The sequence below is a fragment of the Macrobrachium nipponense genome, chromosome 13 (genome assembly GCF_015104395.2).
Source record: "Macrobrachium nipponense isolate FS-2020 chromosome 13, ASM1510439v2, whole genome shotgun sequence".
Classification (NCBI taxonomy): domain Eukaryota; kingdom Metazoa; phylum Arthropoda; class Malacostraca; order Decapoda; family Palaemonidae; genus Macrobrachium; species Macrobrachium nipponense.
In genome coordinates, this window is record NC_087206.1 from 85,160,444 (window position 1) to 85,187,334 (window position 26,891).

The 26,891-nt window shown below is 44.9% G+C and overlaps 1 protein-coding gene across 1 annotated transcript in view; it reads left to right on the forward strand.

The window, feature by feature from the left end:
* Positions 1 to 26,891, forward strand: part of LOC135225383 (pecanex-like protein 4) — a gene marked incomplete at its 5' end in the record, with an annotated part of 124,711 nt that overhangs the window by 39,287 nt on the left and 58,533 nt on the right. Inside the window, 3 exons of the mRNA XM_064264716.1 lie at positions 3,092 to 3,277; positions 4,704 to 4,885; positions 7,585 to 7,736. Coding sequence (XP_064120786.1) covers positions 3,092 to 3,277; positions 4,704 to 4,885; positions 7,585 to 7,736 — 520 coding nt within the window. The remainder of the gene's footprint in view (positions 1 to 3,091; positions 3,278 to 4,703; positions 4,886 to 7,584; positions 7,737 to 26,891) is intronic.

A 26,891-nucleotide genomic window follows, 5' to 3' on the forward strand; every position in this document is an offset into this window, starting at 1 on the left:
CGAAGTCAAGCATCCAGTGGATGGGGATTCGTGACGCTCGATTTCGTACCGACTTCGTAGCGAAGACTCAGAACCCTTCGGTTCCTGACGATCGGTTAGAGTCCTTCACAATCCCCTCCCTAATGGACTTCACCGCCTTCGATGCGAAGGAGATGCTGCTTTGTCCTGTGAAAGCGCGACTGCGCTTTCTGAAGAAACTCGACATCCTAGGCTGAGTGTTGAAGACTCTTCGTCAGCACCAAGATGACCTAGAAGTACACTCCCTCGAGTTACACAAGAACTTCTCCGTGGCACAGGTACTGAAGGCAGGGGTCTGGTACAACCAGACCACTGGCACCTCCTTCTACCTTTTGGATATTGCCCACAGGTCCTTGGATCGTTTTCCTTGGGACCCGTGTGGCTGCTCAACATGTTGTGTAGCTAACCCAGACCCTAGCAGGCTGAACAGCATCGAGTCCTGGTGTGACTGTAAGAATAGATAAGTGAATGAGAAAGTGACTGGCTTCTCTTCCTATCTTTTTCTCCCCCTCTACCTGTGGGTAGAGGGATACGGTCATCACCTTGCTGGATAAGGACAAGATGCCGGTGAGCTACTCGACAGAGCCCCATCCTATCCCTTTCACTAGGGATGGGAGCGAATATCCACCACTTCCTCCTACAAGGGGGGGGAAGTGGATGCCAACAAGAGACAAACCATAACTTTATGTTGCCTCTTGCAAATAGGAACTTGTTCTTGTTTGCTGGTACGAAGAGATACGCTTGCCTCTCTCTTAGTACTTGGTCCAGAGGTCTGACCATTGATCCTGCGGTGCACACCCCGATCAATCGGACAGAAGCTTGGATCCCTCCCTCGCTCTTACGACCAGGGAGGCATTCCAAGGTTGGGCGAACACCAGTCTGTTCACAAAAGACTCAGATTCCTCCCACCAAGAAGTGAGTCTTCCTATTGTAAAAGGACCGAAGGTTTGTATGCCGTGTCGGAACAAATGACAATTTGTCCAAAATTGCATTTTTCCTAACTATACAAACCTGAGGTCCTTTTACAATAGGAAGGTACTAGCGGCAGCTGGATAGGTCGTAAGCTTTCGAACAAGGGGTTCGGTAGTTAACTGCTTGTCCGACAGGCGCGCGCGCGCGACTGGGAGGTAAACAAATCACTTTTGCTTTTGGCCCAAGCAAAAACTGCAGAGTGAGGGGTGGCATGAGGTGGGACTATGTGTAAAAGGACCTCAGGTTTGTATAGTTAGGAAAAATGCAATTTTGGACAAATTGTCATATTTACTTTAGTCTGGATGCACATTTTTAGGCCATAAGAAAACAAAGAAAATGTCATACTCAATTTTGAAACTTTTGAAGACCTGGAGTACAATTGTACCTTTAATATGGACAAACTAAACAGTGCTCTCAACTCGTGTCATCTTTTGGCCCCAGGTCATGGCAGGATTTAATTTGAAATGATACAAAGACTGGCCCTTATAGCCAAATCATAGTTACTGAAATTTTAAAACTGCATTTGGCTGAAGCATGTTTTTCCTGACAAGTGGAAACATGCTATTATTATTCCTTTAAATAAACTTGGAAAAGATACAAGTACTTTAATTTATTTAATTATTGACCAATATCTCTCACAAGCTGTTTAAAAAAGATGGTCAACGCACAATTAACCTCTGTTATCATCAAGGAATCCATACTAACTCCAACGCAATTGGGTTTTATAGCTTATCGATCAACCTTCGATCCCCTAACCTATCTAGAGGACCCTTTGAGGCATCACCGCAATTTAATAACACTTATGTGGGGGCCTTTCCCTACAAGCAGGATCATCATCTGCAGCTGCCTGCTTTCTGAATTGTAATCCTAGGATTGAATGTCATGGTGCTAGCTCCTTTCCAAAAAGAGCCAAATACCTACCTAATGAACTCTCATACAACACCAATTTTCCCTCCAACAATAGAACACCCAACACTTTGGACTCTGAAACAAATGCAAATATACACTTCTTTATTTTACTTTCTTAAATGAAATATGACTAGTATAGATATGTATCTCCAACATGCCCTGGAACACATTCAAAGAAAGAGAAGCCAATTCGTGATATATACAGATGACTCAAGAAACAATACTACTGGTGTAGGAGCTTCAGCTTTCTCAAATGATAAATTAATCAAAGTAGGCCTTCCTTTAATATCATCTGTGTTTACTGCAGAACTCTCAGCCATATGAGCAGCACTTACATAATATCGAGAGGTGAGCAATCTCCTCAATAATTTTCAGCGATTCCCGTAGTCGTGTAATGCTGTTGATGCTATAAACAAGTACGTACAACTCTTCAGGTCAACTTGTCCAAGAAATCCAAATAAAAAGTAATCCACTTTCCACTCCAATCTGGATTATCAATAAAAATCTGTTAAATTCGGCATATTTAGGAATTCAAGGGAATGAAAATGCAGATTCTGCCACTAAATTAGCTTTCACTATTACCCCAACAATTTCATAGGCCCCTGTAGCAGACTGGATAGTGTCTGTAAAATCTCTAGGCAAACAGATTGGCCTTTGTACCAATCTCAAGCTGGAAAATATAAAATCTGAGGTGTACCCATGGGTTTCATTATCTCAAAAAGCAAGATCTATCTAAATAAGAAATCTTGGCAAGACTCCACACAAGTCATATTAGAATTTCTCATGGTCGTCTATGTAATGTCAACCCCACATTTTGACCCAATGAAATGTAATGTAGATGCCAATTTCCCATGACTGGCCAGTACTTGCTCTTTGAATGCCGAAATTGCATTCAACAGAGACGCATTTATTTCTGAGATTTAACAATGAATTCTGACTGAAGGCAAAGATTTCTAACTACAAAATTATCATGTACCTAAGCAAAGTTGGTTTGTTAAGTTTTTTTTTTTCTGAGGTTAATTCCTCTGTGCCAGCCTGAGAAGAGCCTTTGTTAGGCTCAGAGGTCTGGTTAAACTAATCTTTTTTTCCTATCCTATCTTAATTTATAATATTTGAAGAATTATGGGTTTCATTGTGTTTCTGGTCTTGTATTTAAATTTTATTATCCAATTGAGCAATTTTTGTCTTATAGGTAAACTTGGCTGTAGATGAAGAGTTCCTGGAGTTTGACTCTGCATTAGGTCCAAAGACTTGGTCATTCCTTATTCGACAGAAGAGAGCTAAGTTGAATATTTTTGTTCATTCCGTTATTGCTGGGGTTGTTGGAGGAGGAGCTGTTTATTATATTAGACCTGTTTCTACAGCGCATTTTCATGTGGTAAGTAGTTATTTTTTTATAGTTGTTATATTAACTGAATAATCACATTTTGCAATTGAAATTCCAGACTTGAGTGATCTAGGTGCGATCCAGATAGTGACGCACCTTATTTCATGGAAAAAGTGTTGTCATTTACAACCTTATTATTAGCCTTGCACCATTCAGACTGCATTCAGAATCATTTTAAAACTCAAAAGCTTAGAATAAAGGATGAAATATTTCAAAAGCATGTTCATAGGGAGTAGCTGAGTTAGTGTATGTTGTAAAAAACAACTTAATTGGTCACTGAATATTTGACATTAAAAGCAGTTTGGATTGTACATGTATTTCTTAATCACACTTTGTTTTCTCTTTCCTTTTTTTTTTGAAATGTAAGCTCAAAGTTAATTGAGACTGTTTTCTAACAAAATCTACTGCATATGAGTTTTGCAAGATAGTAGACCTCAGGGATAGTATTTGGTCATCTTGCAATTTTATGTAACTGTTAATAAACTGCTAAATGATAAGAGATAGACTTTTATACAGTTCACATATTTATGGAAAGGTTGACAAGGTGAGCTTATTTATTATTTTACCTATCTCAGCCCTAAAGGAAAAAATAAAGGATAAGGGATAGGATTATAGACCAAGGGCCATGGAAAACGATGGCAAATTAGGAGCAATTAAGTTATTTGGAGGAGAACAAGCTGAGAATGATAGTTAATGAGTGTGGCCCTTTGACCGTCAGTTATGAGTAAGTTGTAGGTCCGTAAAGATTGAAGAGATGGGCAAGCTGAATGTAAAAAAATTTTAAATTAATTCATTTGCAAAAGTCCAAACATGTTATCAGTAGGAAACAAAATTGGATGATTATATTTCCCATAGTACAGAAAAATTTCACAGTCTGAGGTGAACTATACAAGAGTCCCAGTATGATTGCTGACTTCCTAAATTTGTAGTATATATCTGCACTTTTTATTGATGAAAATTCCAATAAATGAGTCAAATGTTTTTTAAATTATTCTAATTTCCTATATATAGTGAAAGGACACACCACATAGACATTTCACCACTGCTAATACAAATCATCTAGCTACTTGCTGATATTCTTATTTATTGAATGTTGGTTTTAAATTAGAGAGGTTGCACACAAAATTTCAGATTGAAAATATCAGCAAATTTTTTATGAAAAGTTATTAGTAAAGAGATATTAAAGACAAACTGTGAAAATGTCGGAAAAGAAAATAAGGAAGATATTTTTCCTGGTTAAAATCTAAAATACCTCCTCCCATAAAGATTTGAAAATTAAGATCTGAGTCAAAATTGGTATGTTTATGACTGATTCTGACTCTGTTAATCCAGCAATGGTATTACCTTGCTAATCATTACTTAGTTAATAGGTAACATGAATATCAATATTATTCCATTTAATATAATTCAACAACAGCCTTGGGGAGCATCACTTGCTTTCACTGTTTTGGGCATTGTCACGGCAAGTGTTGGTTTGTGGCCTTTGATAGGAGGTGCCCCACCAGAGCCTGCTTCTTTCCACCCTCTCCCATGGGACTTGGCCGGACTTTCTCGTCCTCTTCATATGAGTGTTTGCATAGTAGTACATACTCTTTCAAGGTAAGCACTATTCTTTTTGGATGAGGTAATGATTTTGCTCGTGTGTGTGTGTGTGTGTGTGTTAATAAATTATTTATTGCAAAGATTCAAATGAGTGAGTGTATCCATTGAGTGACTCTCCTTGTGATGATTGCTTTTATACATATTACTTAAAACTGATCTCTCTTTACCACCAAAACTATACTATCTACCATTTCATAATTATTTTTATTAGAAATTGAACAAAACAGTCTAGTCCAATACTAATAATTCCAATGTTCCTCATTGGATGAGTAGTTTTTGCACTGGGCTACCATTCCGGTGGTCCGAATTTCGATTCTCGGCTCGACCAACGCAGAAACAGAGGAATTTATTTCTGGTGATAGAAATTCATTTCTTGATATAATGGGGTTTGGATCCCACAAGAAGCCGTAGGGCCCGTTGCTAGGTGACCAATTGGTTCCTAGCCACGTGAAAATATCTAATCCTTCGGGCCAGCCTTGGGAGAGCTGTTAATCAGTTCAGTGGTCTGGTAAAACTAAGATATACTTGACTAATAATTCCTAACTACATATGATAAAAACCATCTATATGTTGGGATCATTTGATATGCTAACATGTTCTTTACTGAGAGTTCAGATAAAGTTGTTAATCAAGTTATAGTTTCAGGTGAATTAAAAGCCTTTTACCTCTACTAGTGCCTTGACTCTTGGTTGCACAGCAAGACATGCTGTTGTAAATATTAAATGTAAAAAGTGAAATAGGAGTTAAAAGATGATAAGGCTTTCCACAATACCAAGTTATCAACTCAACATCACTGATATTGTTTCTCCATTCTCATCTACTTTGGGTTTGCTGTTTTGGAATATTTATGACTTGTCATAGTTTTTCATCAGAATGAAGTGCACATGCATTTTGATTATGTTGGTGTAGTTAGTTTACAAAAACATAAAAATCATTGAACGTTTAATAAAAGTAAGTCTTGTTTAATCTTAAGAAAATGGATAAAACAAATGAAAAGATAAAAAAATAATTGAAAATGCAAATGAATGTTTAAGATTACAAAAGATAATAAAGTTTATAAGAGAACAGAAATAGAAAAATTGTACTATTCAAAATTAAATACAAAGTAAAAATGACTCTAACCTGTTGAATACTTGCAAGAAACTTTCATATAGTTTTTAATTATATATACTGTATACTTGTTTCATAGTGGAAAAGTTAGGTTTTCCTCCTGTTACACCTTTCAAACCTTACCGTCGGTTACCATTTCAGCTCTGAATGACCTCATAGGTCCCAGTGTTTGGCATTTGACCTAAATTATTGATTCTAAAGCTAGTACTATTGTAAAATCCTGGACCATAAAAGAATGGTTTCGTGCTAAACTTTGCTCTCTTATGGCTGAAAATTTTGGTTCAGAAAGATGAAATTGCATTCTAACAGACCTCTGTTCTCCAGAATTCTGCTTAAACCAAAACCAGTGAGATACAGTACATAGCAGCTAGTTCTTGTTGGTTCTGACGCAGAATTTTGAAACAAAAGAAAGAAGAAAATGTTTTATGTACGTGCAGGCAGTCCCCAGGTTACGGCGGGGGTTCTGTTAATGGCAGGACGCTGTAAGCCGAAAATCACCTTAACCCGAATCATTATCATTATAATGGGAATAAATAGCACTTACAGTGTTGTTACAGTGCTTTAAGCACCATAAGTCCGCGTTAGTGCCGTAAAACAGGTAACAGCACTGAAAAATTGTGGTTTTAACAGTACAATGAAGCAAGCCCCGTAAGTCCGGAACGATGTAACCCGAACCTGACGTACGTAACTTGGGGACTGCCTGTATATATGTGAGAGCTGAGAATTTTGGCCAACAAGTATTGAGTATACAGTACATATACCTTAAAGCAGTGGTTCTCAACAGGAAGGGGGTATCAGCAATTTCCAGGGGGGTCGTGAGCCCTAGGGAAAAATTTAATACTTTCTAATTACTATATTCGTTATTCTCTTAACAAGAGTGAAGCACTAATTATTCAGAAGTATAAAAAAAAAATGCTAAAGTATCACCTTATAACATTAGTTTCTTTAGTCTAATACTCTAATTGGACTCTTTTGGATCCTAAGTTTACTAGTATATGCTGTGCACCCTCTGGCATTCAACCAAGCATTCAAGATCTAGTAGCTAAGAAGCAATGTTAAATATCTAACTAATTCATTCCCAGAGAATAAAAGCACCCCTTCTCTTTTTTTTTTTTCCCCTTTAAGTCTGGGAAGGAATTTTACTTATAGATGCAAAGGGTACGTGGAAGGAAGGACCACCTGGGGGTTTGATAATAAAAAGGTTGAGAACCACTACATTATACTATACATTTTAATCAGTTATTGTGTTCATTGATAGAAGGTTTACTAGGTTTCAGTGTATTGTGTGATACGCATGCAATATAGTTTTTTTTTAAGCTGTCTTCCAGTGTATTGATGAAAATAAATGGTACTTCCTACACTGTTATTTGCAAACTGAAGTTTAACACAATTCTATTTACAAGTATCATCACGTAATCAAAACAATTATGCTTCAGCATTACAAAATCATTTGTAAAATTTCAACCTGTAAAGAACTTTTTAAATTAGTATGATAATGACTAAGGGCATACTCCAAACAGAAATTTTCTTAGTATTGAGATTTGGCACAATGACAAAAAATTTATCGGAATAAATTTCTTTTTCAGTTTCTTTCCATCTGTTACGTGGCTGTGGGTGCTTGATGTATTTTTCCATTTTGTTTTTGCTTCGTGTTCGATCTTATGGTTACTGGGCATTCTACCTCCTATTGATGCTTTTATTTTGTGGATTTTGGAGCAGTGGCTTGTTGTAGCCTTGGGTAAGTGTTCCAATTTAATAAGCCTTGAAATGAAAAAATATTGTACAACAGTGATTTGTTAAAGGTTGATAAAAGGATTGATTGATACATAAATACTAACCCTCTTATTTTACTTGAGAACAATGTACCAGAATACATAGAGCAAGAAGGATATATTATCAGTTTAAATACATGGTTATCAGTAGACTAATAGATTGAAGGTGGAATACCCAATGGGCATGTATAGGCTGACTCACAGCTAATAAATTAGACAGTTACTGGTTTTAATTCATTAAATATGTGTCATGGATTATCTTGAAGACTTGTTTTCTTTATATGCTCATCACCTTTACAATTGAAGTTTTGTTTTCAGCTTATTGTTTATACTGTTATATTGGTTAGAGTGATTTAATAAGTTTGTAACTGACCTTTGTAATGTATTAAAAGTACTTTTGTTTATTCAAGAGATGTAACTCATTAACATGGATATTTCATGATTAGGGCTGATTTTGTGGCATATTATTGTTATAAATGTTGAGGGAAAGTGAATCTTAATATTTTTCCACATTACCATGACTCATAGATTCTCATAATATGTCAGGAGCTAAGTGCATAATTTTAAGTTGTTCCGATACGAATACAAACTATCGGTCCTTTACAATAGGAATGTAACTTGTAGCAGCTGGAACTGGTCGTAAGCTACGAACAAGGGAGTTCGGTAGCTAACTGCTTGTCCGCGCACCGCGCGACTTGGAGGTGAAGATCCACTTTGCTTTCGGCCGTGCTGGTTGACAGACGTGTTCTCCACTTCTCTCTGTCCGCCTTTCGTCATATGCTTTGTGTCTTCTCAAACTTGGTTTGCTTTGTGTGTGTGTTAAAATACTGTAAGTACGTGTGCTTTTGTATTTTATTGTTAATTGTGATATGGATTCCTGTGAGCTGGAGACGTCCCCACGCCCCCCCATCAGCCGCAGAGTTTGCCCTGGTGTGGAGGGCCGTAAGTGTGGGGTTTTCCGCTCCTCCCCAGAAGTGGATCCTCATGAATTGTGTGCTCGGTGCCGAGGGCGCGAATGCTCTCGCGCCGAGCCCTGTGATTTATGTATATCTTGGTCAGAGGAGCAGTGGGTGCTATATGAGGGTAGAAGGAAGCGACATAAGCCTGCCAGGGAGTCCTCAGAAGGTTCTCTAGCAACTCCCTTGGTCACAGACACGTCGTCTTCCTTCCTGCCGCCATCTCAGCTCCCGTGTATGGCTCCTTCCCCTTCGGGGGGGGTTTCTCATTCCTTCTCTTCGCCCGATCCATCGAGCATAGAGGAGGGGACGAGGTACCCCGACATTCAACTGTACTTGGGGTCTTCCGTTCATTCGTGGTGGTGCTTGTCCCCCCCCCCCCGGATGAGGGGGGAACCTCTCCTACTAACCCGACCTTTGCCTCCTCAGGTGCTCCTGCTGCGGGCAACGACCTCGGCCAGGTATGGTTCTCGCTGGGCCTCCAGGGTACACAGACCGTTCGGGGGCTGTTGCATCACCTGGCAGGTGCTGCTCCGGTCACTCATGGACCGGTGACCACCACCACCACCACTGTCTCGACCCCGGGCTATGCCGCCCCTCCTCACCTGGTGTACACCCAGCATGTGACTACGGTAACACCCTCAGCTGCGGTGCAGGCCCCGATTGCTGGTTTCCTGAGGAGGGTCGTGCCACCGTCGCCAGGGTTCACCGCTCTCGCCTCAGCCCCTGACTTTCGGTGCCCCAAGAGTTCGCCCCTGGACCTAACACCTGTACCCAGGATGTCGCTGACCGCTGTTCCGCCTCCTGCTGTACCTGACGTTCCTGCCGTGCCTGCCGCGCCTGCTGTTCCTGTCGTGCCTGCCGTGCCTGGACCAGCCCCTGCCGACGTCGTTCCTGCCCGTGGTGTTGCTGCCCCAGTCGCGGGTCCTTCCGGGCAGGTGCAGCCGGGCCGTGTTGCTTTGGCAATAGCCCCGGCTCCATCCTGTATGGAGGACCTAACGTCTGTCCTGAGGAAGCTGACGAAGAAGAAGAGGAAGAGGAGGAAGGTGTAGTCGTCGTCTTCGTCGTCGTCTTCGTCGTTGCCTGCTGCCGCCTCTTCCCCTTCGATTTCCAAGGCTTCCAAGCCGAGGAAGAAGAAGGCTGCCTCCTCCCCCCCTAAGAAGTCTCCTTTGGGAACTTCTAAGGGCCGGCTAACACCGGTACTTCCTCACCTGGTGCTAGGGGTTCTGCCACTACACCAGGTTCCGGCTCGGCCTCTCGTTCGTGAGAGGGACTGAGTGTACGGTCACCCGCACAGCCAAGGCTCAGGCTTCCGAGTTCGCTCGGCGCCAGGACCAAGGCATGGAGCGGAAGACTGGCGAGGGTCGCTCAGGTGACTCCCGCCAGGCCAGCGATCGCTCTCGTAGCGATCCGCAGGTGACCAGGGTTGATGCGACGGTCCCATACCGGCCGCGGGCTGAGGCTAGGAAGAGGTCCCCTCGATCGCAGCAGTGGTTTGACGCGCCGTGAGGACAGGCACCGCTCCCTCTGTGAGGACAAGGACCACTCCCGCCGTGACAGTGGTCTCTGCAGGTCCCCTGACCGCCGCTCCCATCGGGACCGGGCGGGTAGGGGGACCAGCAGAAGCTCCTCTGACGCACAGGACAAGGAGCCGCTGTTCTCGGTCCAGCCGCTCTCCCCAGGAGACCCGCGCGACCAGGCCTGCAGCTCGATCACCACCGCTGGTTGACGATCGCCTGCAGCCCCCCAAGCACTCCGGTTCTACCGGTGAGTGAGGGGGGAGCATCAGGTCTTCCTCTCCGATCCCTTCAACTTCCTCGGGTTACGCCGGGAAGAACGAGGCGATCTGGAGTGATTGTGAGGAGCACGCTCCTCACGGTCCCACCACAACGCCCTACAAGCCAGGCACGGTCTTAGGACCGACCAGGTCGTATGCGCAAGTTCCTCCTTCTGAAGGAGGAGGGTCTTGAGAGGCGTTCTTGTTGGAGGGACTTGACGGTCCTACTCCACAAGACGCAGTCACTCCCGAGATCCATAGGTCGTTTGCAGAGGTTATTGCGCTGATTCGTCAGCACAATGACCTCGGGAAGGATCGCCGCTCCCACCTTTTGAGCCCACGTCCCGGCTCGAGTCATTCTGGGGTCCTAAGAAGGAACCCAAGACGACGGTGGGTCTGCCATGCTCAGCTCTGGCTGACTCGGTGCTGGGCCAGGTGGACTCGCTTGTCTCCGGACAGGAGGGTTCGCTAAGGTCCGGCAGGTCTTCCAAGCTACTTCCCCCGCCTCTACTGCGACAGAGGAGATTCTACGTGCCTTCGGAGGATCCTATGCCGCCCAAACAGGTTAACCCGGAGCTAGCTAGGCTAACTCCGGGGTTGTCTCTGCAGCAGTTCCTGTCGGAGAACTTTTGGTTCTCGCAGTAAGAGGCACTTGCAATGGAATCCACCGCCATGGCGGCATTCTAGGCAGTCTCCTGGTTAGACCTGTGGTCCTTCACAGTGTCTAAGGTCGCGGCCACCTCGGGAAATATTACTCCCAAGGGGGACCCGGCTATCGGGAGGCTGTGTCAGTCTGGAGGTAGAGCCATTTCCTACCTAGCCCACCAGACAGCAAACCTTTGGGCCAACCTGGTACTTCAGCGTAGGGATGCAGTCCTCACCCGAATGACCAGGGCGGCTGGGCGTGATGCGGCACTGGGTCTTCGCAACGGACCGGTGCGGAGTTCCTCTTTCTCTTCCCAGGAGAGATGGTGGACGCTGCGGTGGAACGACGGTGCACTGATGACAGTGACCGTCTATCCACCAGGCAGTCTCGAAGGCGTCTGGGCAGCCTCGAACGACTGTGGCCAAGCCCAAGAGCTTGGTTAGCGCTTCCTCTGTGGCCAAGACGATTGCATCGTTGAAGCCCAAAGGAAAGACTCTGCCTTCGACTTCTTCCAGGGGCGGTCGTCCTCAGCCCTCCTCCCAGCCCTCCTTCCCACGAGGGGGAGTGGGGAAGAAGTCGAAGAGAGGCGGGAAACGCTAGGGACGGCGTTCCCCCTCACCTGCTGCTGGAAGTGGGGGTGTGCCTGGCAAGCCATTGGGCAACATGGCAGCGCTACGGAGCGGAGACCTGGATAGTAGACGTCCTTCGGGAGGGGTATCTACTACCCTTCGAGTCTTGGCCACCCCTCACCTCCAACCCAGTCCACCTTCAGACCTACATACCTGGAACATCAAAGGACGTAACCCTTCGGCAGGAAGTCCAAGCCATGCTGAGTAAGGGAGCTGTGGAGATCGTCAGGGATCATTCACCGGGCTTCTACAGCCGTCTTTTCCTGGTGGAGAAGTCTTCAGGGGGCTGGTGCCCAGTGATAGATCTCTCTCCCCTGAACCGATTCGTTCGCCAGTCTCGGTTCACGATGGAGACGGCACGTTCCGTGCTCGACTCCATCAGGGAGAACGACTTAATGCTTTCGGTGGATTGAAGAACGCATATTTCCAGATACCTGTTCATCAATCCTCCAGGAAGTACCTCCGCTTCATCCTCGACGGGACGGTGTACCAATTCAGGGCACTTTGCTTCGGTCTCTCAACTGTCCCACAGGTGTTCACGCGAGTGTTCACTCTGGTATCTGCTTGGTCCCACTCGGTAGGGATACGTCTTCTGAGGTATCTCGACGACTGGTTGGTCCTGGCGAGCTCCCACTCGCAGTTGCTACAGGACAGGGATCGACTTCTGAAGTTCTGCCGCAATCTGGGGATCGGGGTGAACTTCGAGAAGTCAGATCTCGAGCCCAAGCAGAGGATGAAGTACCTGGATATGCTGATTGACACGGTAGCAGGGCGAGTCTTACCCGCAGACTCGTGGATCAGCAGATTCAGGGAGGCAGCTTACCAGTTCCTGTCTCAGCAAGAACAGTCAGCTCAGCAGTGGCAAGTCGTGATCAGCCACCTGTCGTCACTCAAGAAGTTAGTCCCTCACGGGCATCTTCACCTGCGGTCTCTCCAGTGGAGTCTAAATGAGAGTTGGTCACAGGCAACAGACCCACCTTACTTCCCTGTGTCCCTCACGGAGGAGGTGAGGCAGGACCTAGCCTGGTGGCTGGACGACAGGAACCTCTTAAGAGGTTCCTGTCGTCCAGCCACTCCTCTTAAGAGGAGTGCCTCTCCGCACCCCCCCCCCTCCCCCCCCCGGAGATGTTGCTGTTTTCGGACACGTCAACCGAGGGATGGGGCGCACACCTGGAGGAGTTGCTGGCTTCAGGAGTGTGGGATCATCACGACAAGCACCCTCACATCAACGTCCTGGAGCTCAAGGCAGTGTTCCTCGCTCTCCAAGAGTTCCAGGACCGCTTGGTGGGACACTCGGTGGTGTTGATGTGCGACAACACCACAGTAGTGGCATACGTCAACAAACAGGGGGGCCTAGTGTCCCTCCCTTTACACCAGTTGACGTTGCAGGTGCACGAGTGGGCCGTGGCCCACTTGGTAGGGCTGTCAGCCTGCTACATTCCAGGTAAGAGGAATGTAGTAGCAGACAAGCTCAGCCGTCGGGATCAGGTGATAGGGACCGAATGGTCCCTACACCCAGACGTGGCGGAAAGGCTCTTCAACCTGTGGGGGCGTCCAGTAGTGGATCTGTTCGCCACCTGGCACAACTGAAAACTTCAGGTTTTCTTCTCGGCCATGCCGGACCCATGGGCAGCTGCAGAGGACGCTCTTCAACACCCATGGGAGTGCCGGTCACCCCAAATCTCCGGATGATCCTGGTGACTCCCAAATGGCCTCAGGCCATTTGGTACCCGGACCTGCTGGCTCTGCTTGTTGAAGCACCGAGAGATATACCCCCTTGGCACATGGAATGGTACCACCAGTCAGTCCAGTCCCTACATCTTCACGGCTGGCTGTTATCCACCATCTCTTGCGAGCGAAAGGCTTTTCTCGCCGAGCAGCAACAGAGATGGCTGGGTACATCAGACAGTCCTCTGCAGCTGTGTACCAGGGAAAGTGGGCTGTCTTCTGTGGTTGGTGTTGTAGACGGGGTCTATCTCCTCTTAGAGCCACTCTTCAGCAGGTAGCGGATTTCCTCATGTTTCTTCGCTGAGACAAGCTCCTCTCCGTCCCCACAGTCAAAGGATACAGAGCCGCCCTGGTCCTAGTCCTGAAACTGAGGGGGAGTAGATATCTCGAATTCGTTCGAGATCTCCCTGCTTATGAGGAGCTTCGAAAGGTCTTGCCCACCCAGGGAACTCAGGCCCCCGGGGTGGGTCATGACTCTCGTCCTTAGGAGTTGACTCGAAGTCCCTTCGAGCCACTCCGAGAGTCGTCAGACAGGGATCTGACCCTCAAGACCCTCTTCTTGCTGACCCTGGCATCAGCGAAGAGAGTAGGGGAACTGCATGGTCTTTCCTTCAACGTCAAGCATTCCAGGGGATGGGGATCTGTGACGCTCTTGACGACCGGTTCGAGTCTTTCACAATCCCCTCCCTAATGGACTTCACCGACAACGATGCGGATGAGATGCTGCTCTGTCCTGTGAGGGCGCTACGGCATTATCTGAAGAGAACTCGGCACCTCAGGCCTGAGTGTTGACGCCTCTTCGTTAGCACCGGGGTGACCAAAAAGAAGTATCCAAGAACACTCTTTCTTTCTGGCTGTGTGAGGTGATCAGAAGGGCGTACGAAGCTGATGGTAGCGACGACATCCATGCCCTTCGTCCGAGAGCCCACGAAGTCAGAGGTATTGGTCCTTCCCTTGCGTTCCGCAAGAACTTCTCCGTGGCGCAGGTCCTGAAGGCAGGGGTCTGGTCCAACCAGACCACCTTCACCTCCTACCTTCGGGATATAGCCCACAGGTCCTTGGACACTTTTTCCTTGGGACCCATGGGGGCTGCTCAACACGTTGTGTAGCTTAGCCAGCACCCGAGCGGACAGAACAACATCGCATCCGTGTGTGACTGCATGAATGGATGAGTGAATGAGAGTGTGACTGGCTTCTCTTCCCCATCTTTTTCTCCCACTCTACCTGTGGGCAGAGGGACGTGGTTGTCACTATGCTGGAACAGGAGGCGATGCAGGTAATCTACTCGACCGAGCCCCATCCTATCCCTTTCAATAGGGATAGGAGCGATTATCCACCACTTCCCCCGACAAGTGGGGGGAAGTGGAAGCCAACAAGAGACAAACCCATGACTTCATATTGCCTCTTGCAATAGGAACAAGTTCTTGCTTGCTAGTTTTAAGAGGTACGCTGGCCTCCCTCTTATTACTTGGGTCCAGAGGTCTGACCATTGATCCTGCGGTACCTACCCCGATCATTGGGCAGAGGCTAGGATCCCTCCCTCTGCTCTTACAACCAGGGAGGGAACCAAGGTTGGACGAACACCAGTCTGTTCTTAAGACTCAGATTCCACCCACCAAGAAGTGAGTCTTCCTATTGTAAAGGACCGATGGTTTGTATTTGTATCGGAACAAATAACAATTTGTCGAAAATTGTGTTTTTCCTAACTATACAAACCTGAGGTCCTTTACACATAGTCCCACCTCATGCCACCCCTCACTCTGTTTTTTCCTGGGCCTAAAGCAGAGTGGATCTTCACCTCCCAGTCGCGCGGTGCGCGGACTGTCGGACAAGCAGTTAACTATCGAACTCCCTTGTTCGAAGCTTACGACCGGTTCCAGCTGCCGCAAGTTACATTCCTATTGTAAAGGACCTCAGGTTTGTATAGTTAGAAAAAATACAATTTTCGACAAATTGTTATTTCCAGTTGAAAGATTTCTAGTTTAGACTGTGGAACATTGATTTAATTGTGCATGAAAAGCCGTAAACCAGCTTTTTCGCGAGAACATGTTGGTGTTTCTCACAATTCATGATCGTTATTTATAGTAGAAGCCCAAATTGTTTTGAAGAATTTGTCATTCTATTTAGAAATTTTATCCAAAGAAATGTTCCACAATTATTAATATTAAAATATAGATGATCCTTTCAGATAATTAGCTAGACTGTGGTAGATATTGTCTGTAGCCCATAACTTAGGATTATATATCCTTAAGGGCAAACAAAAATAACCAGGGTTAGGTAGTAACCTGAATTATGGTAAGGTTCAAAGTTAGGCTAAGGGCCTAGGCAGTAGCCTAAGTTGACACCAAAGTCCTTAGGATGAGATAAAAGGCTACAGACTTTTTCCTTTTATATAGCTTGTATACTTAAGCATAGTCTTAGTATTCTAGGCTTTCAATGTGCATACTCTCGTCAGCTCCATTCGATGACAGTCAAGTTGCACTGGAGGGCTATCGACCACTCATTGGAGCTCTCAGCCAGGTACATTCCAGGTAAGAGGAGTTTGGTGGCTGACAAGGTGATTCGTCGGAACCAAATCCTGGGCATGGAGTGGTCTCTGCATCAGGATGTGGCGGACAGGCATTTTTACGTTTGGGGAAGGCCTATGCTAGACCTATTCACCACTTGCTTCAGCAGGAAGCTGGAGGTTTCAGTGGTCCTGGATCCTCTTGCTCTAGAAGAGGATGCCTTACAGCATCCTTGGGACAATCTCAAGGTATACGCCTTCCCTCCATTTTGCCTGATCCGTCAATTCCTGAACGGAGTAATGAGTTCTCGAAATCTAAGGATGACCATGGTGGCACCTCTGTACCCTCGAGTGGAGTGGTTCCCAGACCTTCTGTCTCTTCTGTCAGAGGTTCCAAGAGAGATTTACCCATGGTGACAACTCCTTTGCCAACCTCATGTGGAAAGGTTTCACCAATCAGGTAGAGTCCCAGTCTCTTCATGGCTGGAGACTTATCAAGTATCTCCTCTGAGTGAGAGGTTTTTCTCAAAAGGCTGCGGGATCTGTCCCACTATCTCAGGAAATCTTCATCAGCAGTTTACCAGGGGAAATGGGCAGTCTACTGTGATTTGTGTCATCGACAGGGTTTCTCTCCACTCAGAGCTTCTGTTCAGTAGATGGCTGATTTTCTTATCTTCCTCAGGGATGAGAAAGGTCTTTCTGTTTTAGCTATCAGAGGCTACAGAGCAGCCTTAGACTTGGTGTCGCGCCTGAAAAGCATGGACATCTCTTCATCCTGGGAAGTCTCCTTATTGTTCAAAAGTTTCGAACATTCCTGTTCTCCAGAGGAATTCAAGCCTCCTGCGTGGGGTCTTTCTCTTGTCCTGAGAAGTCTCACTTGAGCTCCATTTGAGCCCCTTTGTTGGTCATCAGACAGGGATCTGACTCTAAAGACAGTTTTCCTGTTTGCCTATTGGCTTCTTCGAAAGAGTTTGGGAGCATCATGGCCTAAGTTATGATATTAAACACACCAGGGATTGGGGGTCTGTGCTTTTCGAATTTGTCCCAGAATTCGTGGCCAAGACCCAGAATCCCTCAGTGCATGATGACAGATTTGCCTCATTTTTCATTCCTTAACTGAATGACTGTGGATAATGATCCACAACAGCTCTTGGTTTACCCTGTTAGAGCACTGCGATGTTATCTGAAAAGGACTCGTCACCTAAGACCTAGGTGCTGTAGACTTTTTGGTAGGCACTGGCCTGTCCAGAAGGGAAGTGTCCAAGAACACAATTTCTTTCTGGTTATGTGAGATGATTAAACAGGCTTACTCCTCACTTGCTAGTTCTGTCACTGAATCTGTGCAGGCTAGAGCACATGACATCAGAGGTATAAGTTCCTCTCTGGCATTTAAGAAAAACTTGTCTGTTCACAGAAATTTTAGCGCTGGTTCTTGGCTATGTCAGTCCACGTTCACTTCTTTTTACCTAAAGGACGTTGCCCACAGGTCTTTGGACTTTTTCCTTGGGTCCAGTGGTGGCTGCCTGACAAGTGTAATTCACCCAGTGCCCCTGGTGGGACAATTTGTATCTTACCTAAGATGATTGTGTGGAAGAGAGAATGAGTAAGTTGGCTGCCCTCTCTCTCTTTCATTTTTTTATTTTTCCTACGGGTGGGTCGAAGAATAGACACGTCATATGCTGGAACTGGTCTGATGCAGGTATAGGTATATCCTATTGTTAAGACCGAGGGTTTGTTCCGCGTATGAACAAATGTCGAATTTTTAATCAATTTGTAATTTTCATAGCTAACAAACCTGAGGTCTTAATGTTTACTTCCCACCTCTAGTCACCCCTCTCTCTTTCCTGGGTTGGGGGAAAGTCTAGCATGTCACAAAGTTCTATGCCTGGTCAGTGACTGGCTTCCACCTCATATACACATAAATTGCCAGATGCCACAGATTCCTTGCTTTACAATCTTTGATTGTTTTTAACTGGTTTCTAGCTGGCACAAGAAGATTATCTTATTGTTAAGACCTCAGGGTTGTTAGCCATGAAAAAAAAAATTGATTAAAAATCTGTCATATCTGGCTTAGACACTAATGTAGACTAGGTGATAGCCTAACTATAAAGTTACACATAAGTAAGTTGCTGTCTTATATAGTAGACCAAATGGGCTATGAGGTAGTAGCCTTAAAGGTGAATTAATTAATCTGGGTTAGACAATCACCTATACTAGGTGACAGCCTAGCTCTTAAAGTTTCATATCAGTAAGTTTTACTTTATAGAAAGTTACTGTTTTATATATATATAGTGGACCAAATAGCCTAGGGCTAGATATAAACAACCTGGGTTAGACAAAAATGTTAGCTTAACTATGAGTTAACATGTGAGTTAAGTTTTTTTTTATAGGATAGCCTTTACATAAATAATGATCTAAATAATCTGGATTAGGCAATATTCTATACGTACTAGGCTAAGAAAGAACAATTTTGGAAACATCCTATTGTTGGTCTGCTAAGTGGTAGTTTAGTCCAAATAGTGTAGAATTAGATATATACAGTATCCTAGGCTTAACAAAATAACTGTTTTTACAATAAAAGGCTGATACCATTATGGTAGCCTATTGGCAAGGCTGCATAGTAGTGGAATTCTTATGTAGCCTATATCCTTAAAGGTGATAAAACCCCAGAACAGGCTGTATCCTAATCGATTAAGAAGGAACCCCATTTCTAAGGGATTTTCCTACCAGTAACCTTAAAAACAGCAATGGCTGAATTTCAGGTAAGGATGGTCTTGGCCACAGAAAACAAAACTAGATTTGAAGACTTTTTCTGAAATGGTTTACATTCTTGAACGTTTTAGATAAGCCTGCCTATAATAGGCAGCGACCTAGAACAGGTTGAGGGTGAACCCTCTAAGAGATCCTCTATTCTTAGTTTAATGTAGGTACATTATTCTAGAAGCATTAACCTAAAACAGTAGCTTGGGCTAACTAAACAAATTAGTTTATAGAAGATTAGTCTGAATAGTATGAAAATTAAAATTAAAATTTCTCATAGCCAATGCAAAAGCACTAATACAGCCAGCTATATACGGCTGTCAAAACTACTTAAAACCTCAAAGGGTTTAAGTTAACATAGATTTCTAATAGAATTTATCACAAAAATGGAAACCATATGAGGAACTACAGAGGAGAACCTCATTAACCAATAGCAACTTACTTTATATCACTACAAGGCTGCTATTATGCAGGACCCTCAGTTAAGTGTTCCGTGGCAAATTGCTCGGTTTGCTTTTTGCCAGTGGGTACAGCCCGTACCACTTGCCGTGAGCATAGTTGTTGTAAAAAACAAGGAAAATTTGCTTGGTTGCCAGATATGTACAAACTTGTAGTATGCTACTGACAGGAAGTTTTAAGGACAAAACAGCTTGTTTCAAGCTGTCCCAGTGAGTCCTAGGGTTCAGGAGGGGTAAGGAAGGGGGAGATTATATCTTTTTGGCAGAACTCAGGAGATATTTAACCCTTCTCAAAACAAGATTTATGTTTGGGTCAAAACCCAGTAACATCAATCCCCAGTACTTTGCAGGTTAACCCCACAGAGGAAGTAGAGGAATCTTTATGTGGGGGGGTGATATTCTTACTAGGGAAATATGTAGTGGGCATTGCCACTGAAATGGCCCTGCTGAACCCAGAAGGATCAGGGACCAATTTCAGCAAACCACGGGAGAAACCTCCTAAAAAAGAATTCTATCCCCCCATGCAGCTATTGATGCTGAAGAGGATCTTTCCCCAAAGGGGATACTAGGATCCACCTAACTCCGACTGAAATAACTACATCTTCGGAGGGGTATTGTAACTTACCCAGCACTTTCGCTCCTTGGTTAACTGGCAGTTACAGTTTAGTTGTTGAAGCTCAGTCAAATTGTGCAAGCTTTCCCAAAAAGGATGCAGTTTACAGCATTTGATCAATTCCATAAGGAAATTATAACATCAAAGATGTCTGCCACAGAATGGCAATGTGTTTATATATACATATAAGGGACATGATGCATGATTCAAAAAAGGAAATTAAGTCAGTCAAGTACACTCCAAAGTGTCAAAGTACTGCATCCTGTAACCCAAAAGTTAGAAGGGATGTAAATGCTGCCCAAACAAGGTCTAATGTTAGAATTTGGACTGGAAAGAACTAAATGGTCAGTTTGGAATACAGAACTTCAGATGAACATATGATAGGGGTGCCATACTCATCCCTGAAAATACTGATATTCCTTGATGAGACACCTCAATGTGCATTAAAAGCTATAAAAGACACCCTTACCAGTGGGAAAAAAAATATCTACTTCCATTTTTGAATGAGACCCATGTTGCTCACCAAGTAGCCCCAACATTCTGTCTCTTTCAAAATTATTAATATTGTAATGACAGGTTTTCAGAATTTTATAGTGACTGAAAGATTAGTTTTGGAAAATTCCACCAAGGGATGGGAAATGCTACAACTCCCTTCTGAAGGGGAAAAGCTCCCTTTATATATAGATGTAAAGCAATTTAGGACCCTTATGAAAAGAATCTCAGAGGCAAAAGCCTCTGCAGAATTTCATACTAGGATCCACCTCTTGTAATATAGCCTCTATCACTTTACTGGAAATCACCACCCAAAGGCTTCCAAAAGGTTCCAGAACAATTTTTGTTGTTGTGGCCAAAAGTCTATTGAGAACCCTATGGCAAGCACACACTGACTTTTTAGAGCGACACATAAAAGCGCGGATGGAAACATTGGAGGGCTCCAACAAGTCACTTCCCAATGTAACCTCATTATTACACATAATAACCCCTTCTCTAAGGACCTGTTTGAGGAGTCTGTTGTGGTTAAAAACTTAACCAGCAAGCCAGCCAACAGAATTGTACTGGGTATTCTCTTTTGGAAAAAAAATAAAGAATAAAAAAGGGGTGGGTGGGGAGTTCAGGAAACAAAAACTCAAAACTTCCCTTCACCTAACCCAAAAAGGCTCACTACGATAAAAAATCCTGTTAGCCTTCAGTCACCCTTCAGTCAGCCCAAAAGTTTTCTTCAAAGACAGGTAGGCAATCAGAAGAGACAACTCCTTACCAAGGGACAACAACAACAGCAAGGAAATCTTTTTCACAAGGTCCAAAAACCCTCTTATATGAAAAAGAAAAGCAACACCTGGAATGCCTATCAAGGGTAAAGGCAGAGGAAGAGGCAGATACCAATAGGAATCGTATGGTTAAGGGTAGATTTTGATGACACCACAGACAGTGGAAGTCTTATCCTTGGGGACAGCATTATTTTTAAATGAGCTGGGGTGGAACCAGTCTCATCCCTCCCCCTCCTGTAAAGGGGTTCTTACAAAAATCAGGCCCCTCTCTGGGAGGTTATGTGCAGAAAGGCCCTGTTAATGGGAGCCATAGAGAAACATGCATACTATATTCACCAAGCATGTTTCTTCAAGTGTCCCCAAAAAGGATTCCTCTGAACGGAGAGTGATCCTAGACCTATCAACATTGAATAAACACATTGTTTCATACAATCAACTTACCTGTCAGATATATACATAGCTGAATTGACATATATAAAGCTTTTTCCTACTAAGAACGGAATTAACATGTGAAAGGATGTCGGGTACCATAAAGGCACAGGTGTTCTGGCACATAACATAAAAAGAATTAGAAGAAAGCGCCAGTCTGGCGCAATGCGCCAGAAGTGCCAACCTGGCGCAATGCTCCAGAAGCGCCAGCCTGGCGCAAAATTTGCGCCAGAAGCGCCAGCATGGCGCAAATTTGCGCCAGAAGCGCCAGCCTGGCGCAGTGAGCCAAGAGCACCATCCAAGATTTTCTCGTTTTAGTGAGTTATTAACCTAAGAGTCCAGTAGCCTCTCGGACACCAAGCTCGGTAACGGCAAGATTCGTTCCTGATTTCGTTACCCATTTAATCACTTAGGCCAATTCCACGACTCTCTCATATCGCAAAGAGCATCGAGAATCTCTTTTTTCGCTCCTATTTGCGTTAACAAAGAGATCCTTCTCCATCGACGATAATAACTGTTAACATGTTTAACATTTATTGGAAAGAGTTGTGAGAACCTGCGGAAAGTCTTCTTCATAGATCTCTCAGTAAGGTAGAAGACGAACAGGCTTCCTATAGACTGCTTCCTTTTCCTACTTCTCCCCCAATTGAAGATGACGTGGGAGAAGCTTCAAGGAAGATTATCTTGGCAGTACAAGAGCAACTGGCCTCTTTGGTGGGAGTGTTAGCGCCTCGTAGGAAGGACGTTGCGCTTCCAATCAAGAAGTCTCGTCCTCTCTCCCCTGCGAAGCGAGAGGCGTCATGCAGACGTGAAGCTTCCAAACATATCGCAGAGGCTTCGGTTTCGAGAGCGAGATCGGGAGAATCTTACGGAAGACACGTAACGCCAGAGAGACGTGAGACGTCGTCTAGACATGAAGCGCCATTTAAAGCTGCTTTTAGACGCCAGTTAGGACGCCTTTTGAGAGCGAAGCGTCTTCCAGGCGCGAGGCGTCATCCAGACGTCAGCAGCCACACAAGCGGGAGGCGTCAGCCAGGACGCTTGGCGGACTAGAAGCGTCATCCAAGCGGGAAGCGTCATCCATTTATGGAGAGAAGCCTGGGCTGTTGGCGCCTTCCAGGACTATTAAAGCAGGGAAGAGGAAGGAATATCATTCCCTTAGCCCCTCTCCTATTAGCAGTTTGTCTCCTCCAGAGGAAAGACGTACTGAATTAGCAGCGGAGACTCATCTAGACCCCGAGTTAGAAGTAAACTCGGAGGAGGAGTATCAAGGAAGAGAAGGACTGTCGAACTATAAAGTTTTGACAGCCTTGCTTCTAGAGGAGTATGGAGACGACTTGACTCCTGCCTCTCCTCCTTCTCCGCGCTCTCTTTTCTCGAGTGCAAAGACGAAGAAATCTTTGTCTTTTCTTAGAATGAAGCCCGCCATTTCGATGAAGAGGGCTCTTCAGTCTTTAGACTCTTGGATGAAGTCGAAGGAGGAGTTAGTTAGAACGGTCTTCTGCATGCCTCCAGCGAGACTAGCTGGTAAAAGAGGCATTTGGTATCAGACGGGAGAGAATATGGGTATTTCTCTTCCGTCTTCGTCAGAAGGCGACTCAAGACCTTCTGACGCAGTCAGCAAGGAAGAAGAAACCTGCAGACAGCCCCAAGAACACTGTCATTGTCTGATGAGGAGAAAGACCGGGCCTACAACCTGACACAGATGCGCTAGATGCGAACATATAGGACAGATAAGAGTGTCCGATGTGGACATTGCCAGACATCCTCGAGACTCTACCAAGCTCGAAGCTCCGGCAAGTGGGGAGGAGCCAACCAGGTGCGAGGCGCCAGGCAGGAGCGAGGCGCCAGGCAGGCGCGAGGTACCAGCCAGCTGCGAAGCTCCAGGCAGGCGCAAGGCGCCAGCCAGGCGCGAGGTGCCAGGCAGGCACAAAGCGCCAACCGGGCGCGAGACGCCAGGCAGGCGCAAGCCAGGCTCTAAGCGCGAATCTCCAGCTAAGGCGCGAGGCGTCAACCAGATGCGAGGCGCCAGTCAAGCGAAAGGTACCAGACAAGCGCTAGGCGCCAACCAAGAGCGAAGCACCAGCCAGGCGCGAGGTTCCTGCCAGGCTTCAGGCTTCAGTCGGGAGAGATCTATTTCAAGAAAGCCCTGGTCTTCTTTGAAACATGGAGATCTCCTAAGCACTTCATAAGTGACTTGATTCCTTCAAACAGCTGAGAATTAAAAGCGCAGGAAGTGCGCGCTTTTGCAAATTCTTGTTCTTTACATAACAATATGTCATATAAGACATATTAACTGTGTTGTACGGTAGAGGCAACTCTGTGTTGACTTCTCATTACACAAAGGATGTCAAGTTAACCTACGAGAGATCCTTCTCTTTTGGTTTATACGTTTCTGCGGATACATTACTGGGATAAGGAGCCGACACTGATCCTTAACTTTAAGTTAAAGTTTTTTAACTTAGTGAAATTATTGGGGTTTTTGAAAGGAGTGTGGGGATAACTCTTTTCAATTTGAGCGCGAACCCTCGTGTTAGGATCAGGTGATCGGGATCGGTCTTGCGCTCCTTCATAAGGTGTATTGTCATAGAAGTGGTCCAGTACCCATTGACAAAGTCCTTTCAGGCTCTGCCGAGTAAGCGGTTCATACCCCATCGGCAGACCCACAAGAACTCTTAGCCATAGATCACATATCTCGCTAAAGTCTTGAGGTGATGCAGACTACCGGGCAACAGCCACGAAGTCTACCACCTATCAGATAGGAACCAAGGTTATTTATACCTACAACATATGTTGTTTACCTGTCTATTCCATGTTAGCTGTCTCTTACCCTCCACCAAAGGGTGTCAATCAGCTATGTATATATCTGACAGGTAAGTTGATTGTATGAAAATGATATTGTTATAATACAATAAAGTTTCATACATACTTACCTGGCAGATATATCGATTATTAATGGCCCACCCAGCCTCCCCGCGGAGACAGGTGGAAGAGAAAAAATATGAATAGAAAACGGGAATGGTTCCTAATCCTGCCACCCAGGGCAGGACGGTAGATCACCTGACCTACCTACGGTAAACAGCATTGAAAGGTTGTACTATCTCTCTTATTGAAAGCTTCTTAGCAAAAGGCATACAATATTTTATTTATGTTAGCTTAACTATCCCCTCAATCCGAGGTTAAGACCGCGATTGTAGGGGAGAGATACAGATAGTTATTCCATCCCGCAGGAGAGAGAGATACACCCAACCGCTCATGACTGGCACCTACATGGTACTGACAGTAACTGGCGTACTGCGCTGGTCTCAGGCTCTCAGCGAAAGCAGTCCCCGTTAGCCGTCTGGCCTTACTCTTCCAGAGTTGCCAGCTACTCCATTTAATAAAGGAATTTTATAAAATTATTATCGAACTTCAGGAAGTTCTTATTAAAGCATATTTAAGCGAAACAAGACTTCGATAAATCTAGAAGCTAAGTAGGTGTTGTCTTAACAATCCCTTTAAGCGTAGTCCTTCCTAGGAAAGTCGTCTGCATGACGCCTCTCGCTTCGCAGGGGAGAGAGGACGAGACTTCTTGATTGGAAGCGCAACGTCCTTCCTACGAGGCGCTAACACTCCCACCAAAGAGGCCAGTTGCTCTTGTACTGCCAAGATAATCTTCCTTGAAGCTTCTCCCACGTCATCTTCAATCGGGGGAGAAGTAGGAAAAGGAAGCAGTCTATAGGAAGCCTGTTCGTCTTCTATCTTACTGAGAGATCTATGAAGAAGACTTTCTGCAGGTTCTCACAACTCTTTCCAATAAATGTTAAACATGTTGACAGTTATATCGTCGATCGAGAAGGATCTCTTTGTTAACGCGAATAGGAGCGAAAAAAGAGATTCTCGATGCTCTTTGCGATATGAGAGAGTCGTGGAATTGGCCTAAGTGATTAAATGGGTAACGAAATCAGGAACGAATATTGCCGTTACCGAGCTTGGTGTCCGAGAGGCTACTGGACTCTTAGGTTAATAACTCACTAAAACGAGAAAATCTTGGATGGTGCTCTTGGCTCACTGCGCCAGGCTGGCGCTTCTGGCGCAAATTTGCGCCATGCTGGCGCTTCTGGCGCAAATTTTGCGCCAGGCTGGCGCTTCTGGAGCATTGCGCCAGGTTGGCACTTCTGGCGCATTGCGTCAGACTGGCGCTTCCTTCTAATTCTTTTTATGTTATGTGCCAGAACACCTGTGCCTTTATGGTACTCGACATCCTTTCACATGTTAATTCCGTTCTTAGTAGGAAAAAGCTTTATATATGTCAATTCAGCTATGTATATATCTGCCAGGTAAGTATGTATGAAACTTTATTGTATTATAACAATATCATTTTGTCAAATTTTCCAGATAACTACCATTGCCCTAGTATGTTCAATCATTCCAAAAGGGACTTGGATAGCTATAGATCTGAAGGATGCATACTGGTACATCCCTGTTGCCATTCCCTTCTGCCCCTTCCTAGGGTTCTTGATAGAAAAAGATGTGTACCTTTGTGCTAAACATTGCCCAAAGAAATTTGACAAAATTAGTAACAGTAGTTGTTCAAGAAATCAGAAATACAACTAATAGCCTACCTAGACGACCGGTCAATCTGGGGGCTTACAAGAAAAGTGTGCTTGAAAACCTAAGAGCGTGGTCAACAGACTACTACAGTCAAAAAGCTTTATGCTTAATTTGGAAAATCCCACCTCACACCCACCAGATGCTTTTAGTGGCTGGGACTGTGTTGGGATACTTTTCACAGCCTGTTGTTTCTCCCCATCATATTTAAAACAGAGTAAAACAAGTCCTCAAAACGTGCCTTGAACAACCCAGAGTTTCCAAATAGCAATTAGAATGTATGATGGGCCTGTTGCAATTTGCATCAACAATAGGTCCAATACTTAGATTGAACAGATGCAAGACCAACTTCATCAAAAGATTAAAGAAGTTTGGGAGATACTTTGGTCTTGGTCCTGGAAGGAATCACTGGCAAAACAGGTCACCCTGACTCCTCTGTCAGTACAAGTGACAATACACACAGATGCCTTGTTGACAGGTTGGGAGGATTGTCAGGCGGCAGGGGGGTGTTCAGCTACTCTGGGGAATTGTCATATCAATTTCCTGAAGCTGATGGCTGTCTTTTTGTCTCTCAAAAACTTAAAAATCTCTCCAGAAGAGAGAGACATTTGGTTAGTTGTAGACAACGTGACTGCAGTGTCCTACATCAAGAGGTTGGGATCACGCTCACCTGCTGTCAATATAATAATGCTAGCCATCCTTCGATGACGCAAGCAAGGATGTGGCGCTTCTCTTCTCTGCATTTCACCTCATGGGGTCTC